The 18,805-nt window shown below is 39.4% G+C and overlaps 1 protein-coding gene across 2 annotated transcripts in view; it reads left to right on the top strand.

Moving 5' to 3' along the window:
* Positions 1 to 3,203: 3,203 nt before the first annotated feature.
* dlgap1a (discs, large (Drosophila) homolog-associated protein 1a) overlaps positions 3,204 to 18,805 on the top strand; it is a 29,103-nt gene continuing 13,501 nt past the window's right edge. The window contains exons 1-10 of one of the 2 annotated variants that reach the window (XM_013267145.3): positions 3,204 to 3,305; positions 5,471 to 5,595; positions 7,065 to 7,190; positions 7,336 to 7,494; positions 7,807 to 7,889; positions 9,209 to 9,254; positions 10,206 to 10,487; positions 15,575 to 15,707; positions 17,561 to 17,652; positions 18,367 to 18,519. In XM_013267145.3, the coding sequence (XP_013122599.2) occupies positions 7,074 to 7,190; positions 7,336 to 7,494; positions 7,807 to 7,889; positions 9,209 to 9,254; positions 10,206 to 10,487; positions 15,575 to 15,707; positions 17,561 to 17,652; positions 18,367 to 18,519 (1,065 nt within the window). In that variant the 5' untranslated portion in view covers positions 3,204 to 3,305; positions 5,471 to 5,595; positions 7,065 to 7,073. The remainder of the gene's footprint in view (positions 3,306 to 5,470; positions 5,596 to 7,064; positions 7,191 to 7,335; positions 7,495 to 7,806; positions 7,890 to 9,208; positions 9,255 to 10,205; positions 10,488 to 15,574; positions 15,708 to 17,560; positions 17,653 to 18,366; positions 18,520 to 18,805) is intronic. The other variant, XM_005465082.4, reaches the window with a different exon arrangement.

Below are 18,805 nucleotides of genomic sequence, written 5' to 3'. Positions count from 1 at the left end.
AACTCCTTCCGTACAGAGTTCGTCACGTCAAAGGGATGTGCCTTTTTTCACGTCACGCTGTGCGCCACGTTATTGTTTACATGAGATGAATTGCAGAATAGCAGATAGAGACAAAATACTGTTACTGTTAATCTTACTATCTGCAGGTTTTACACGCTTACATACACACACAGCTACTGTCCCTCTATTTAGAAAGGCAGAGGCGTCACGGTGTAATTATTTTACATGTAGTTGTTTTTTTCCTGTGTAATAATATTCAACATTGCTATCAACACATTTTTCAATCCCTCTGCAAAATGGGTTCAAAAACATAAACAACTGTTGGATGCTGGTTGTCCGTGATTTTAACAGGGGGAACAAATCGTGGCAGGATCAGCCTGATGTTATTTGTATCCCACTGTAACTTTACTGTATAAAGAGCTAACATCTCCAAAATGTCAGGAGTAGTTAGTGATTACAACAAGTGTTTGTGAACTAAAAATCAAGAATGTGGGATACTGTTTGTCCGTGATTTGAAGAGCCCAGCGCATGCTCCCGACGAAGGGAAAACCAATTATGCAGGGGAGACCTACCTTGGCACTTGTGCAGGTGAAACCAAAGGGAAGATATGCTTCACCATATTTTCTAGTCTTTGGCTTAGAACGAAGTTGGTTTGGAACAGAGGTCGGCAACCCTAGGCACGCGTGCCAACGTTAACTGATGGCACGCACAACCATAGCTGGACTGGCCATCGGGCATACCGGGCATTTGCTCGGTGGCCCGATGATTTTTTTTTTTTTTTTTTTTTTTTTTTGGTGGTGGATTGGCCAGACGCTGGTCGGTGTGTAAAAATAACTCAGTTGTTTGGTGTTGGCCATGGCGTAGCTTCCACAGATTCAGTAAAATTAACAAGTGGTGGAGGCCAGCAGGTGGATGAGGGAAGGGGAGGCAGGAGGAGGAGAGACCCGAGGCAGCCGCTGGTCGGAGCGTCAGGTGAACTAAACTTCAGGTAAGAAGTTATGACCTGCAGTCTATCTGGGTCAGATATAAACCAAGTTTAGGTGGAGTTTATTTTCCTTGTGCTGACTTTTTACAGTCAGTTACAATAACTCGTACTGCGTGCTAGCTAGCATGACGGAATTTATATACTGCTGGGCGGGTGCTATGATTTTACTGATAGTGAACTTTATTTTATTCATAAGGTGAGTTAGTAGAGTTGCCAACCGTCCCGTACAAACGGAATCGTCCTGCATTCAGAGAAATTATTACCCGTTTCGTGTTGAGCTGAGAAGGAACACAGTTTGTCCCGTACTTCAGCCAGGATGGAAAAAGACACAAAGCTGGAGTTATTCTGTGTCTTTGCTGCACAGCTGCATCTTCTTCTCCTCTCATTCTCTCCCCTCTCTCTCCTGTTGCTACTTCAATCATGAAACTGATCAATGATCAGCTGATCAGCTTTTCTCTCTTGTTTGTTTATCGCTCACTTTGCGCCACAAAGAGGAAACCACCGGATGTCGCACTACACAACAGCAGCACGTTTAAGCTTGATCAGCTGTTGTTAGAATTTATTTAATATTAATTTCTAGTATCAGCTGATGTTTGCTGGAGCCACAGCTGTAAAGCTGCTGGTCATGATGGTTATCTGGTGAGAGGGAAACATGAAGATGAAACCAGGAGATGTCCTTACTGAATCATCAGAGCTGAACAGGTGATGGAGAAACAGGTTTACCTTTTAGGTGACATGAATGAGTTGAAGGGAAGTTATGAACTGTTTCTGAGAGACAAATAACACCAGGATCCTTTTCTATGTAGCTGACAGCTGGTAACTGTGCAGGGGCGGGTCTAGCAAAGTGTTGCCAGGGGGCCAGGTAGGGCATTAACAGGGAAAGGGGGGCACAAAGAAATACTTTCTTATTCTCATTTAAAATGTCTGGCTGTTATTAAATAATTATCTGAAGCTTACAACCAAAGTTTTTATCTGACGTAAAATGAATAGAAATCATACATTTACCAACAAGACAGTGTACATCACTGTCACAACAGTGTTTGTTTTCATTCAAAGGCTTTATGGCTTTAATATCTGGGGGGCCGGTCTTTAGTCAAAATGCATCCATAGACTCGAGACACAATGCATTTTTGGGACTTTCAGGTGTATGGACCAATGTTTTATTTTCTGATCAAACCAGAAATCTTTAATGAGCAGCTAGATTTGTCTCGCATTAACTGGCTGAGTTAATGCCAGTTAATGCGACATCGAAGCAGCTGGAATCCACAGCTGTGCGTGTTCATGGAGCTGCATTTTCACCTGCTGGACATCACTACCTGACAAGTTTAACTGTCTTCAGAACACTGCAGAGGCCTTATTGACAGTATTTGGCTCTACATATCTGTGTGAGCAGATTTTCTCTCACATGAGTGTCCTCAGGTAGCCGTCTGAATGTTGGACACTCGGAGACCTGTGTCTCTGAGTGGGAGACCAGAGATCACATTAACATGTGTATCTCTGTATTAACAAACATACCATATTGGCCCAGTTTATTTTTCTTATCATTGTTGTGAGGAGACCATAAATAGCATTTGTATTTTCTGTTGTACAGTTCATTTGCTGTTATGGATAAAAAGTGTCTTTTTTTTGTTTCAAAATAGCTGATAACTATTCGCTGATAGCTGCCAACATTTGCAAACAAATATAATTCTATAAAGTGGTTCTATATAATGTGTAACTGTTCATATAGAGCGTTATTAAATTTATTGCTAATGCAATCATATGGCACACTGACTTCTGAGGAAATTTTAAATGGCACTCGCCATTAGAAAGGTTGCCTACCCCTGGTTTGGAAACATATTCAGCTATGCTTCATCTCCTGATTTGCGTTTGTGGAGGCGCCCCGTGCTAGCAGTGTCCAAGCATTGGTTTTTTTGTTTTGTTTTTTCCTTTTCATACCGTGCCCCCCCTGCAATGGCTCTGCGGGCCCCACACTTTGGGAAGGTCTGTGCCATAGTATTTGTTTTGTACCTTGTTGATCTCCAGCTGTGATAGCAGTCCCTTCTTCTGAATATTGGAACACTGAGCTAGTAGTTGTTTCGCCGTCAGACATGATACTGTGTATCAAAGATTCCATAGGTCCCCTATCCTCTTCATGTAACCCCTTCCGCTGGTGTTACTTGTGTGATGGCATTCCGACAGTGCCCTGTTTTCATCTCTTCCCCACTTATGCCTTCTTGTTCCAGTAGTCCCAGTGTGTCCTGGTTCCCCAACACCTGACGTCGACCTTGTTAATCCGGCCGACCTCTGAGCTTCAGTTATCTGTCTCTTGATATCCAAGGTAGGCTTGGTGAGCATGGACGGCCTAGCCTAGGGAGTGCTGAGTGGAAATCCAAATACTCTTGAATCTATAATCTAACATTGCAAAAATGAACTGAGAAAAAGTCGAAAAATAGAAAACCTATTTGCAAGTGTACAGTTTGGGCAGCGATTGATCCCTCTGGCGTGTCTGCTGGAATTTCCAATTATAAACTTCTTAGCTTCAAATATGTGAACTGCTCATCTGACAGAAAACAGAGGGAAGAGCAACTTATTTCTTCTGCACAACACTTTTCTACCAGGTCATCCTTTCTCCTCCCTCTCTGGATGTAACATCTTCTGAGATGACATCAGAAGATGTCACGACTTATCATCCTCTTTCTTTCTGACTTTTCTACATACACAATTTAAAACAAACTTTAAAATGACTGTATAACATCTTTTTCTTTTCTATGTTATTCTTAGAACGACTTTTCAGTAATTCCATCACATTTTAACTTTCAGTCACATTTGTATATCCTTCTTTTAATGTTTTATTCAGTTTATGCAATCTTACTTCAGTTCCTGATGTTTGCCGCGGCTTTAGTTACTTTCTACCGCGTTGTAGCAGCGCATTTTTCATCTCGTGATTAGAGGCATGTGCCGCTGGCTGCCGCCATTATGTAGTAATTTTATTCGGCCACAGGATGGCGCCAAAGTCCCTTTGTTCACAGTTAGAGTGGATGTTTCTGCTACGTATGACATTCTCACTGTGTTTAATTGAGTTCTTTCTGTGTTTGGAGCGAGAGATGTAACATTGGTATAGTTCGAGTCATATGTTATGTATATATTCAGATGGATGTGTTGGTTTATTTCATTTAATATTTTATGTTTATCTTAGTGGAGCTGTTGCTGTATACATTATTATACTCATGGCAATTTGTTTGTTACTACAGACTGCTGGCAACACTGAGCATCTAGGTGGCAATAAAACAGCTGGTAAAACACCTTGTCCTCCTTCCTGTATCCTGACCGATACACCATCTTGTTAGCTGCTGAACCTAAAAGAACTAGCCCTCACCAAGTACTGCTCAACATTGGTCCTATATAAGAACCAGTCCATTTACCATCTACTGCCATGGAAGAGTCTGATAATTCTGGCTAAAATATACCAAGGCAATATTTTCTCAGTTATAACTAGAATAGGTATAACATAGTATAAAATGGTGTTCTATGTTCTAAAACCTAGTTTCAGTAGCTGGGGATTGGACCGTTGTGCCCCCACCCTAATTGCTCCCCTAGTGTGTGTCAAGCATAAATCTCTCCCACTGCATGTTTTTAAGGAAACGCTGTTCTCACATAACCTAATTTAAGATGACTGGTCATTTAATTATCTCTTGTGATTATATAATTATTGGTCAATTACATATTTTGGAGGCCTATTCACAGTGCATATCTCCCTGCACACTATTTATATTTTATTAAAAACTAAACTGATAGCTCTAGATCAGTACCCTTGCGAAACTGTCACAGAAAGTTTTAATGAAAACTTTGTTGTGTTGTTTTGTCACCCAGCATTGAACCTGTGACATTAAATCCATTGTGTGGAACGTGTAATAAAGCAGACCTTTATTTACATATCACTTAAACAAATCTGTTTCACACAGTTGTTCAAAACACAGTGCCTGTCCGCAAGTCCACAACATGTCCTTTTTTATGTCCGTTTTATATTCATCTACCCCAGCCACTTTCAGTTGGCTACACATAAATGGTACCCTTACTTTACACCTGCTTTGTTCTTTCATTTTTCTCGTAATTTTTACTTCACAGTATATAGGATTATAGTTTTTCGTTGCATTATTGAACTTGCACCTTTCAACATCATAAAAAATAGCTTTCACTTTTGTGAAAATGTGGCTTAATATTGTGTCATAGTTCTTATTTATCCATATCCACTTTTATAATTAAACAAATCAAAAGAAATTTAAAAATTATGTCCTTAAAGATGATGTAGATTTTCTGGTATCGAAAATGTGATCAGTTATAGGTCTTGTATCTGGGTACAAATGTAAAAACACAACTTTTGGTTATAGGCATAGTTACCTCAAATCTTGTCATTCTGGTGCAGTGTTTGTATATAAAACTAATTTTTAACACATCCTGTCTCCTCATCTTCCCGTTCTCTCTTCTTCTTTCTTGTTCCTTTAGTTTCATCTTGCATCACCACTTACAAGAAAACTCCTCCTCCAGTGCCACCCAGAACTTCAACCTGCTCCACAGCCTCCAAGCCATACATCTCCATTACAGCCCAGAGCAGCACAGAGTCTGCACAGGTACTGCACAAAAAATGAGTCCATCATGTTAATCTGCTCTTTGTGTGATTACATCCTTATGTGTACCATGGGGGTGTCATTCATAGCAATATAAAGGAAGCATACGTACTTTTATTGTTTCCTAAGTAATAGTGCTTACATTCACACTTGGTCTTCTGCAGTTTCGTCCATAATTTGGAATTTACTAAAAAAACTGCATTAACTGTGTTTTATACGCAGTCCATTATTTTCAACACAATTTAAAATATAGGAATTAATTTTAATATGGATGAAAGTCCTTTCAGGTCATTGACTCCCTGAAGTCTAGATCCCATGGATATCATCATATGCTGTATTTTTTTCCTTGAGATGCTCTGCCAGGCCTTTCTGCAGTGACCTTCAGTTGTTGCTTGTTGTGGGTCTCTTTTCCCTTCAGTTTTGTGAGACAGCTGTGGGTACATTGGGATGCTCTTCGGAGGATGAGACGGTTGCTTCCCTGCACTAGGTGCAGGGAAGCAACCGTCTGATGGTGACTCCATTGTCCTACTGGGAGACTTCAACGCTCACATGGACAACAACAGTGAGATGTGGAGTGGTGTGATTGAGAGAACTAATCTGAACCTTGGTGGTGTTATATTACTGGACTTCTGTGCAGTTTGTCCATAACGAAGACCATGTTCGAACATAACGATGTCCATAAGTGCATGTGGCACCAGGATTGGGGGTGGGTTTAAAAAATTGATTTTCCCGGTTCAAATCGATTTTAGTTTGAATAAAGCGATATCAATTCATTAAATCCTGAATTAGTTTTTAAATATAAATGTATTTTGCCAGAAACGCCAGAATCTCAGGCTAAAGCTTACAAAACTATTTCAACAACTGCCAAACAGCTAAAACAGCAAATGCGAGCAGGTAAATGGATTCTGCAAAAAGATGTAAACCCAGAGCCCGGTCACCCCGTTCACCCAACGGCCCGTACATGGACACGTCGGGTGCTAAAGGGCGACATCTCACAGATTTTGCAGGTTTTGTCACTCTCACCAAAATTCACTGGACCAGCACAAAAGAATATAAAAACTACTTCACGTTGGATAAATTTTTGCTGTTTTACTTCCACCACCAGCTTCTTGTACTTCAAGAACAGTTGACCATCTCAAATCTGTATTTTCTGCATTATTCGCTTGCTTATTAAACACCAGTCTACTGTTGTGTACGGTGCTGTTGGCTGCTGGGTTTTTTCCCCAAAATGACCCCCAACAAGAAAGCCTAATTTCTGCTGTTCAATACTGAAGAAATTTAAACTTCTACAAATTCTACCAAATTGCAAAACGCTTAGCTGTGTCTCTAATGAGACCTCTGTAACTTTGCTCTGCTTCACTTCAGCAGCATCAGGTAATGTTCATCAGCTGATTCATGGTTTTATTCATGGATGGATGAAGGTGTGTGATATAACTTGTCTTAAAATGACTGTGTATTCTAAAACTAACCAGGATGCCTACATGGAAGAAGAGGGACCTAGAGGTGACATGACCATCCAATCAGGGCTTAGTAACTCCACAGAAAGCATTGACAGTATGAAGGCCTTGACAGCTGCCATAGAGGCTGCTAATGCTCAGGTCAGTGCTTTAGTGCTTTAGTTTTTACAGTAAGCATCGTTCTAATAAACACCCACAAACATTTTCCAATTTCAGCTAGAATACACTGTATTTTTATTGTCTTACTGAATATTCTATTTACAGTGTTCTCAATATTCTTGCATAGGTCCACGGACCAGCGAGTCAGCATGTCAACAATAGCACCATGACAGTCAACACCACCATCCCCTCAGTCCTGAGCAGGGGGCAAATAGTTGAAGACCACCGGGATGATTATAGGAAAGATGCGCTCAGGAAGGGGAAATGTCTCTCAATAGGCATCCAGGTATACTTGAGATCGCGGTCAATGAAATATTGAGCTTCAGTTACTTATAAATTATGTGGAGCTTGTTTATCTGTGTTTTCATTTCTGCTAAGAACCACATGTTACCCTGCTGAATAGAGAATATTTAACAAGCTTCACACAAACTTCTTATTTACGATGACTATTACTGTTGTTCTAAAAATTCTACTTCTCCTGTTAATCTGTAATCTGTGTTGGGTCTCCTTTACATATAGAAATGCATATTCATTTTTATGAAGGGCCTTAGCTTATTGTTGTGATTATTTTTAGTTTTACTCTTTTTGTCTCCTCTAGGTTGATGGACCAGAGGATGTTCCAGATCCAGAGGACCCCTCCAAGTTCACCTCTGTAGGTGTGCAAGTGGAAGATGACAGAGGGTGAGACAAACTTTTTTCTTTACTCTATAACATAGTTCTTTTCCTTTTGTTGGATTTAGCCTAATGTATCTAAACACAATAACACAATAGCCCTCTTTTCTACTTCTTTTGTCATTTATACATTTCTTTGAAGTTATTACTGGGAAGCACATTTCAAACACTTGACCGTTTTAAATGTTCTCTTTTGTTTTCTCCTGCACATTTTTTCTGTGTGCTTTTCCTCTGAGAGTGCAAGCAAGGGAAGCAGTGCTTGTCCAATGAAATCTAAAAACAGACATCAAATAAAAAGTACCAAAGTGAAAGTGAGCTCTCTCTTTCATCTCAAACAGCTTTTTGTCATAAAACTTCTCACCTCTTTGCATCCATCATTTAAATTACTCAGCAGTTGCTTATTGTCTTGTCTGTTTCAAGTTAAAGAAGGCTTAAACTAGTGAAGCTAAGAGGCCAGCAGTTTTTTGTGGTTGCAGATGCACATGTACATTGTTATGGGCTCAAATTGTGGTCATTAATATTTTGTACTTGTAAATCAAATGTGTAGTTGTGAACTGAGTTTTGTAACCTTGTAAACCAAAATATCTGAAAATTTCATGTTTGTGCATCCATAGATGAGAATTTGTGTGTGTGTAAAAATGATTTGTGTTTGTAAAAAATACTTACACCAATTGTTTTATTCATTCATCCTCTGTCTTTTGAGTCTGGAAGAATTCTCCATAATCCAGCTTTTCAGCATCCTAACATCCCATCTACTAGTGGACATGGGTTGTGTATAGGTAGCCATTTAATGTGCTTGTGTAATAGCCCTTAAGACCATTTGCGAGGTAGCATGTGTTATCTGCTTCGGGGTCTCCCAGTTGGATGTGACCAAGATACATACATTCAGCTGTATCTAAACAGTTTGGAAAAGCATACATTTTTCTGTCATGATGGTGGAGAAAGACTGTTGATTTAGCAAAAACAGACAGTGTCTAACTGTAAGCCAGCCCAGATTATGATGCATCTAATTTACAAGCAGCTACTTCATTTATTTTGCGCTACTTGCAAATTAAGCTCAGTTGGAACTAATGCATTTAGAAAATCTTTCATAACCTCTGGTAGCATTCATTTTACACCTCTTCTCACAACTGACATCCTAGAGTCACAGGGAACCTCAAATCTCTAAACAAAAAAGTAGCAATTGTTAGATGGAAAAAGAATAAACTAGTGCAAATGTAAACTTATAACATTTTAAAGATGTGTATGTGAAGACATATGTTCTCCGAAAGCAGAGGGCAGACATTTTTTTCTAGTATTTATTCTTTTTTTCCCCCTCTGATGGCCAGGTATCGTCGGTTCCAGCGCTCCAATAGTGTGACAGCAGCTGTGCAGGTAAGTTTTGGTACTGAGTGCACCCATACAAAATAATGCTTGCAGCTTCCTTGAGACACACTGCTCGCTTTGAGTTTTAAAGCAGTGCTAAAGAAAAACCTGCACCAGAGGTGCAAGGTAAAAGAAATGCACTGGCTATATTTTAACAAAACATCCATATTTTTTAAAACATGAGAAATACTATACTGAAAACCAGAACAGGGTCCAAGAGTAGGCAGTTTGATTGAGATCTATGATGCCTCTTAGCTTATGAGATATTTAAATTTAAAAAAGGCACATATGTCTTTTGTTTGTCTGTCACTATTTATGTTATAATCAGAAAATATATATATTTACAGTTTAATTCACATAGTATTCACTTGCAGCCCAATATGGAGCTTTATAAATGCTACACTCTGAGAGCCTTTTTATATCTATTAGTATTCGAAGGATAGCAGTCTTTTACTGAAGTCCCGAGGAATACCCAAACAAAACTCTTTCTTTAGTTTCTGGATACTTGCAGGATGACATTGCACATGATGCTACATTGATTATTCATGCTCAAAGCTACTTATGAAAAAACGTTGAGCTTTAAAAAGCTCAATTTTGGCTTGAGATTGTGACCCTTGCAGTGGGTTTAAAATGTATTTGGTTGCAGTTTTAATCAAGTATAACTTGGCTTTTCATTTGAATATTTCCTCAAAAGTAAAGTAAAAAAACCCCAAAACAAATAAAAATAACCCAAATTTGGGCCCACTCCTTTATACTCATTAAACATATTACACTTGTAATAAACATCATCTGATTCTGAGGAAGTCAGGTGTGAACTTTCAGTTGATTTTTTTTATGGAATAGCCCTTTCACTTCATCTCTAAATGAGGGTGAACATCATTTAGCAACAAATGCAAACAGGTATAACAGACCTGCACTGCTCACAAATCCACTGATTCATGTACTCATTATTCCATCCAGGCAGATCTGGACATGCCAGACCTACTAGACACACCTATAAACTCCCCGGACACTGACATGGAAGTACTGTCATCTCGTGCCATCCCTCGGCAATATTCCCGCGATGCCGCCACTTCCACAGTCAGCATCCAGGGCTCAGGGAACCACTACCATGCCTGTGCCTCTGATGACTATGAGGATGTGGGCTTTGACCCATCCATCCTTCCCCCTCCAGACCCATGGATAGACAGTGTAACAGATGACCAACTTGATGTCAATTTCAACAGTTCTGCTATACTGGAGGTATGTGGCAGAATACTCAGTGATACTATTCGGTTAATTTTAGTTTTACATTACATTTACAGTTGTGTTAATAAGTTTACATATATTGGTGAGAATTTGTCATTTTTTTGGCTATTTTCTAGAGAATACGGATGCTAATACAAAAGCTTTTCTTTCACTAATGGTTAGTGGTTGGGTGAAACCATTGTCAAAAAAACTACCCAACTACCCCAATGACCCTGATCAAAAGTTTACATACCCTATTTCTCAATAGTGTGTATTGCCTCCTTTAACATCAATGACTGCTTGAAGTATTTTGTGGTTGTTGTTGATGATGCACTTTATTTTCGCAGATGGTAAAGCTGCCCATTCTTCTTGGCAAAATGCCTCCAGTTCCTGTAAATCCTTGGGCTGTCTTACATGACCTGCATGTTTGAGATATCCCAAAAGTGGCTCAATGACATTGTAATCAGGAGACTGGGATGGCGACTCTAGAATATTTACTTTTTTTCCTGTAAGAAATTAAAGGTGGACTCGGCCTTGTGCTTTGGATTATTGTCATGTTGGAATGTACATGTGCATCCCATCCACAGCTTGCGGGCTGAGGAGTGCAAATTTTCCTCCAGTATTTTCTGATAACATGCTGCATTAATCTTGAAATCAATTTTGGAAAGGTTCCCTGTGCCTGTGTAGCTCATACATCCCAAAATCCCCAATGTAAGTAATCCATCTCGGTGTTGAGGCTTGCTTCCGAGTTATTTAGCATGTTGTAAATGGGCTGCTTTGGGGCATTAGTGCAGTAGTGGTTTTCTTCTGGGGACCATGTAGCCCATTGTTCTTCAAGTGCCCCCTCCTTTTTTTTCAGCGAGTCCTGTATGTCCGCTGTGGTTATTTGTGGGTTTTTCTTTGCATCCTGAACAATTTTCTGGCAGTTTTGGCTGAAACTTTTGTTGGTCTACCTGTCTGTGGCTTGGTTTAAACATAATCCTCATTTTCTACTTCTTAATTAGAGTTTGAACACTACAATTGTTTGCAGTAGCGGTTTTTGATACGGGCGACACGGGCGGTTGCCTGGGGCGGCATCACGGGCATCGGCAAAAACAAAACAAAACAAAAAAATGCTGCCCCGACATCAGCCAGCGCATATTGGGAAAGTCGTAGGCACCGATCGGTTTTCTATCGCCTATTTGCTGGGAGTAAGGGCGCCCTCCGCTAGTGAGGTGCGCCTGCTGCTTGCAGCACAGGGAGGAGAGGGCGGGGCGGCGGGGGATTCTCTGGCTGGCTGGAGCAGCATCTAATAACCAACTCGCAAAATAAAACAAAATGAAAACAAAACAACAAACACGAAAACACCAGACATTACGATACAGACTTATAATTTGCACCGATGTTTTTTCAAAATTCTATATGCAAAAAGTGAGCGTGAGAGCCCTCGGTGCGCCTGCGCGCTGCTGAAGTCAAAGTAAACTTTATTGTCATCTCCGCTACATACAGTCCAGTATATAGAGAGACGAGACGACGAGGCTCCAGTTACAGCAGTGCAAGTAAACAAACAATAAATATAAAAAGAGTAAGAAAATAAATATACACTTTAGGACCAGGGGTAAAGGGATCAATAACAATTTAAAATTTATAATTTACAGTTTGATGATTTAAAGTCTCACACACAACCTGTCGAAAGGGGAGGGGGGGGTGGCTGCTTCCAAATAGAGCACATTTCATTCTTAATGATGTAAATCCAAGTCCATTATGTATTCATGATTTGAATCCTGGGTTGTGTGAAATCCCAGAAATACACCTTAGACAAAGTGAATCTGTGAACTAAGGTGTAGGTCTGTTAGGTTATGTTGTGGTGATTCTCGGGTTGGGGGATTTGTACTGGAGTGGAAAATTAAAACCAATGGAAGATGGACAAGAAAAGTTCAAAGACATCAGGTGCTCAGTTTAGAAAAAATAGAAAAGAAGAGGAGGAGAAATGAGCAAAAGATACAGGTAAGCAGACGTGTCATTGGATAATGGCAGGTCATCCTGAAACAATCAGAATCAGAATACTTTATTAATCCCTAAGGAAATTATGTGGGTTACAGTTGCTCCAAGAAGAAATGGTAAAAATAGTAACAGTAACAGACCAAACTTCAAACAATACATTATGTTACAGATTTTAATATTAATTAGTCATTGTCAATTGTTGATTTGTCCTTTCTTATTGTATGACAAATTATGATGGCTGTTTGGTAGCCGTTTGCATACTATGCATACTCTCTCTCTCTTCAACTATCTTCTCCCACAGATCCTTTGATAAATCTTTTTCTTTCTCTATGGCATCAGGGGAGGAAGACAGGACAAAGACATGTTGTGGAGGAGAGCAAGAGATTAATAATAACTAATGATTAAACACAGAATTGTGTGCAAACACATAGTGAGTGAGAAAAGTTGAGCAAAGAAGAAATACTGAGTGCATCATGGGAAACCCTGAGCAGCCTACACCTATTGCACCATAACTCTAAAAAGGAAAGTTTTAAGCCTAATTGGAGTCTTTTAGATTGAATAGAATGAATAATTTATTCATGTTTAATCTGTTGATTTAACACACAGATCGATAAAGTTAATATTTTAATTAAACTTCAGTATTTTCTGGCTCAGACTGAGACTCATAGTGCTGCTGTTTAAATCTAAGGAGATTGCAAATTAGAGTTTTGAAACTTTAAACTTGATTGGCAGATGGCCGCCCCTCCCTGCGCCTGGTTCTGCTGGATGTTTCTTATTGTTGAAATAGAATGTTTCCTTCTCACTGTCGCCACAGCGCTTGCTCATAGGGGGTCATATGACTGTTGGGTTTTTCTCTGTATGTATTATTGTAGGGTCTACCTTACAATATAAAGCTCCTTGAGGTGACTGTTGTTGTGATTTGGCGCTGTATAAATAAAATTGAATTGAATCCATTTAAACATTAAAGCTTACTGTCCCTTGGCTATGTGACAGTCTGCCAAGCTGTCCAGGGTGTACCCCACATCTCACCCTGCGCAGAAGAGAATGGATGGATGGAGCTTACTTTCCCAGAGCCTTATAAAGGAGGCACAGAAATTACTTTAGTTTTTTGGCAGATCAAAGTAAAGTTAATTTAATTAAACAGGAATCTTTGGTCTTTGTTCTGTGTTTCCAGCAGTGTAAAAAAAGATTCAACAGCAGATTACAATCAAGTACTCAATTCAATTCAGTTTTATTTATACCGCACCAAATCACAACGCCTCAAGGCGACGGTTGTTGTGGCAAAGGTTACAGCTAAGAATCTATATTTATTATTGATGTTTATCCGGGAAACACAAAGCATACTGAAAAACTTTTAAACTGTCCTACTCTCCCCACAGAAGAGCTTCCACAAAAGGTGAATTTATTCTTTATTCTGAAGGACTGATTGGTCAGTAGGCAGCTATTTCATACCTGTTGTTAATAGCAAGATTCTAGCAGGCAGGGCATACATTTAAATGGTAAATGGCCTGTATTTATATAGCGCTTTACTAGTCCCTAAGGACCCCAAAGCACTTTACATATCCAGTCATCAACCCATTCACACACTGGTGAGGGCAAGCTACATTGTAGCCACAGCCACCCTGGGGCGCACTGACAGAGGAGAGGCTGCCGGACACTGGCGCCACCGGGCCCGCTGACCACCACCAGTAGGCAACGGGTGAAGTGTTTTGCCCAAGGACACAATGACCGAGACTGTCCAAGCCGGGGCTCGAACCGGCAACCTTCCCATTACAAGGCAAACTCCCAACTCTTGAGCCACAATCGCCCCCATAACCACGTGGCTAGGATATTATACAGAAACATCTGTAGATGTAGTACATCCGAGTATGGCCTGGAAGTCCTGAGGCCAAAATGGGATACGTCCCCCAGGGTGGTTGAGAATGACCGAGCTAGGATCCTGTGGGACTTCTAGATACGGATGGACAAACTGGTGATGGCTAAGCCATCTGACATAGTGGTAGTGGACAAGCAGAGGAAGATGGCCATAGTGATAGTTGTATCTATACTAAGTGATAGCATTAGGAAGAAGGATCCTGAGAAGCTCGATACTAAATATCAAGGGCAGAGAGAAAAGCTAGAGAAGATGTGGCGGGTGAAGGCAACTGGAGTCCTCGTGGTAATCTTAGCACTTGAGGGAGTGACTGTGCTGTTATGGGTGCATGTCTGATGCAGGGGCGTTAACACCTTTCTTATATCACCACTCTGAAGACCGATGAGTGTTGTCAACAGGTTTACTGACATTCAAAAGGGTAAAACTAAAAACAAGACAAAAAAATACAGTCATGATATACATATGTGCAGCATAATATGCATTTATATACCATCCTGCTACTACATAGCATATGTCATATGTCTAATTATGTAAACTTGTACTATTGATGCTATCCAGAGGACCTCCAAAATCGCGGGTAACTAGCTTAACAAAAGGACTAGCTTTACAGCCAAATACTGCATTAGCGGGCAACATATTGCACAAAAACAGAGTTGCAACTTATACTTTAAGTACATACCGGCGATACAACCTTAAACAGAAGATGTGGACAGTATTTTCTCCAACAGGACACCATAAACTGTGTGTCGATATGTTTCCCTTCTTTTTGCTCACTCGCTTTTCTTGACTGAGCGGACTTCCTGTTCAATAAAGTTTTTTCAAAATAAAGCCGTTTCTAAGTCCACTTACTTGGAGCAACCACAGAGGGTGCTGTAAACACATAATGAATAACAACTGACTGAGAATGATATTTTAGTGATACAACATTTTACAACTTTTAGTGATAACAGAACAGTGACCCCCAAACTGGGCGAGTGGGAAATTATTATTGTTTGGGTATTTCTTTGAGTATGTATGTAGATGCATTTTATTTAACATAACACATTAAAACAGCACAGAGTGCAGATACAGATGGGGGCAGCTTGGGTCTCAGGAACTTCCTCATGGCCAAGGCTAAATTATTGTGAAGTGAATTACAATTAACTTATCAACCCTGAAGAAAGTACAATATACAGTTTCTGTAGTGAACATAAATTCCATGCAGGCTTGTCTCCAGTCTGTGATAGTTTCATTATTTAAATGGCAGGTGGTGCAGAGATCAGTTTGCCAGAGAGATGGACGGTGGTTTCTGAAGCTGCTGCAGGCTGAAACCGACCGCATGGAAGGCTGGTGTCGACAGATGGAACTCGACCAGCGAGAGAATGACCTGCCTGAAGACAGTACGTCTTTGTGTGCATGTGTGTTTGTGTGTTGTTGTTGTTCTTCATGTCAAAAAATCTCTCTCAGACCCCATCCTTCATGTGTGTGTGTTTTCCTAACGCTTGGATCCTCTACCAGAGGTTTAGGAGGTAACATATAAATTTGATTGTTTCCTAGAATCTCATTCAATAAGTTGCGTTTGAGTAAACTGCTAATGAAATACAGTGGCTTGCAAAAGTATTCGGCCCCCTTGAACTTTCAAGGCAAGGATTTCAGTCTCTAGATGTGCAAAGCTGGTAGAGACATACCCTAAAAGACTGGCAGCTGGAATTGCAGCAAAAGGTGGTTCTACAAAGTATTGACTCAGGGGGCTGAATAATTACGCACACCCCACTTTGCAGTTATTTATTTGTAAAAAATGTTTGGAATCATGTATGATTTTCATTCCACTTCTCACGTGTACACCACTTTGTATTAGTCTTTCACCTGGAATTCCAATAACATTGATTCATGTTTGTGGCTGTAATGTGACAAAATGTGGAAAAGTTCAATACGAATACTTTTGCAAGCCACTGTACTACAAATACAGTGTATTACCTCCATTGTGATGATATATCAGTTCAATTAAATCTTATTTATATAGTGTGGAGAGTCTGCAACAGTTTGATAAGATTAGGCTTTCTGGAAAAGTACTTTTGCCCTCAGTGCTTGATAAATGGTAACATGACCAATGTAGCGAGTATATTTGGTCCTAAAGCTGAAGAAGGTCACTGCTGAAAAGATTGGCTGTTAACAAAGTGCTGTATGGAAGCATACTAATGGAAGGGAAAAGTCTGCTATCAAATGGTACACAAGTAACAAAGACATCTGCAGCCTTAGGAAGATTGCCAAGAAGATTGCCAAGAAGATTGCACCTAGTTGGTCAGGGGTTCATCCTACAGCAAGATAATGACCCCAAACAGTCCAAGCTATGCCAGGGCTACCTCAGGAAAAAAGAACAAGATGGTGAGCTTGAAAACATGGAGTGTCCAGCACAGTCTCCAGACTTAAACCCCATTGAGCTGGTTTGGGATGAACTGGACAGAAGAGTGAAAGCAAAGCAACCTACAAGGTCCACATTTATGGGAACTTCTGCTACAGATATGGGAAGAACTTTCTGAAGAATATTTGATTTCTGTTGCAGAAAGAATGCCACGGGTGTGTACAGCTGTTATATCTACTAAAGGTGCCTACTTTGATGAGTTAAAAGTTTAGAATACACTTTGATCTATAAATGATTTCATGATTTATTTTTTTAACTCAAATTCCTTATTTGTGATATGCTTTCATTTCAGAGTGCAATGAGACATTAAACTGCATAATTTACAATAAAAAAAACTGGAAAAGTATTCCAAAACCTTTGACCGGTAGTGTATTGTATATATGTTATAATTATTATAGTTATTGTTAGCCATTGATGCAATGACTATATTGTACTTTGTGTGTAATGAATGTAGTTTATGTGACAGTTTACTTTTCTGCATTAAAATCAGAAAAATAAGAATGGTTCTAAGATATTCTAATTTTACACTACTGTAAATAATAATATAGTCCTCAGGATTGTGTGTGACCAGGTAGTCAGCTCTGGTATATAAAACAAATTCAAATAGTCATAAAATTAAGCATCAAGAGCATCAAGAGCAATGGCATTTAATGGGACAGGGTTACACCCACATTCAGAGTAGGTTCAAATGTTGCCAAGCTCTCAGAATAGCTCCTGAGGGTTAAATAAATTTGTTAGTTGCCAATCAATAATGTTGCTGAGTATGTGCATGTTAAGAACAGATCAATGTCTAGAAGAATCTCTTTCTAAGCTCTGTGTCTGTGCTTATAGTCCTAGAGAAGATGAGAAGTGCAATGGGAAGTGCTCAGCTTCTGATGTCCCAGAAGTTTGAACAGTTCAGGGAGCTGTGTGAGGAGAACCTGGTGAGTCTGAACCAGTGGAAAGAATTTTGTGTTTCTGTGTAGCAGACTTGAGCCTAACTAAATTTTTTTAAAAATATATATTTCATTTCTTCCTTTTCCTTTTAGTGGGCTTTTTAATTTCAATTTTTCCAATATTTTGCTTGTGTTTTCTAATGTTTAACCTTTTAAATTGTTTCATTTACTGAAGAAAGAAACCTTTACTTTGATTATACAGTAAATATTTGATTGACTGATCAACTGAATGTAACAAAATATTAGTAATGGCAAATGGTAATTAATGCCAAGCTTATCATGCAAAATGCCATCATATATTTCTATAACTGCATACGAGTATCTTTTACTATTTCAAGTCAAGTCAAGTAGTGTTCTATTCTCAACCCAACAATATATGCTCAAGTATGCAGTGCGACGAAATATCGTCCTCCTGGATCAAAGGTGCAAAGTGTAAAAATAATAAAATAAAAATGAAAAAATTCAAATATACATATATACAACCATACAGAAATAAGATAAACTAAGAATAAGTACAGCAGTGCTGTACTTGAATAGAAATAGAGTAAGAATAGAAAAGAATAAATACAATACACAGACAGAATTCACAGACATGAAGTTTTTTGAGATACTGTACAAAGTTGAACATGAGAGTGTGTATAACAACTTTTTATTCATTTTCTTGTTTTTTTTTCTATTCTTCCTACTTACCTACTGTCATAGAACCCCAAAGCCCACCCTCGTCCAGTAGCCTCAGATCTGGCCGGTTTTTGGGATATGCTTCAGTTGTCAATCGAGAACATAAGCCTCAAATTTGACGAGCTTCACCAGCTCAGAGCCAACAACTGGCGGCCCTTGGATCCCCCAGACAGAAAGGTACACCCACAAACTTCCATCATCCATTGGCTACATGAATGTTGATCCAGCTCTTTCACTGCATTACTTGCCAAAAGATGACCTCTGTCAGTTGTATACACAGAGATATGTTGCTCCTTCAAACCTTTTTAAGCATTCACTGCTGACACATTAGAGGTCAAAGATTCCTTCTCAAAACTTTCCTAAAACTAATATGTGTAGCTACACATCATGATTTTCACTTTTTTGTAGAGGACAATTGTCTTTAAAGAAATTCCAATAATAATAATAATAATAATAATGCATT

This window comes from Oreochromis niloticus, linkage group LG18 (assembly GCF_001858045.2).
Source record: "Oreochromis niloticus isolate F11D_XX linkage group LG18, O_niloticus_UMD_NMBU, whole genome shotgun sequence".
Taxonomy (NCBI): Eukaryota; Metazoa; Chordata; class Actinopteri; order Cichliformes; family Cichlidae; genus Oreochromis; species Oreochromis niloticus.
The sequence above is the reverse complement of the archived record's forward strand: the minus strand, read 5'-3'. Positions and strand labels throughout refer to the sequence as shown.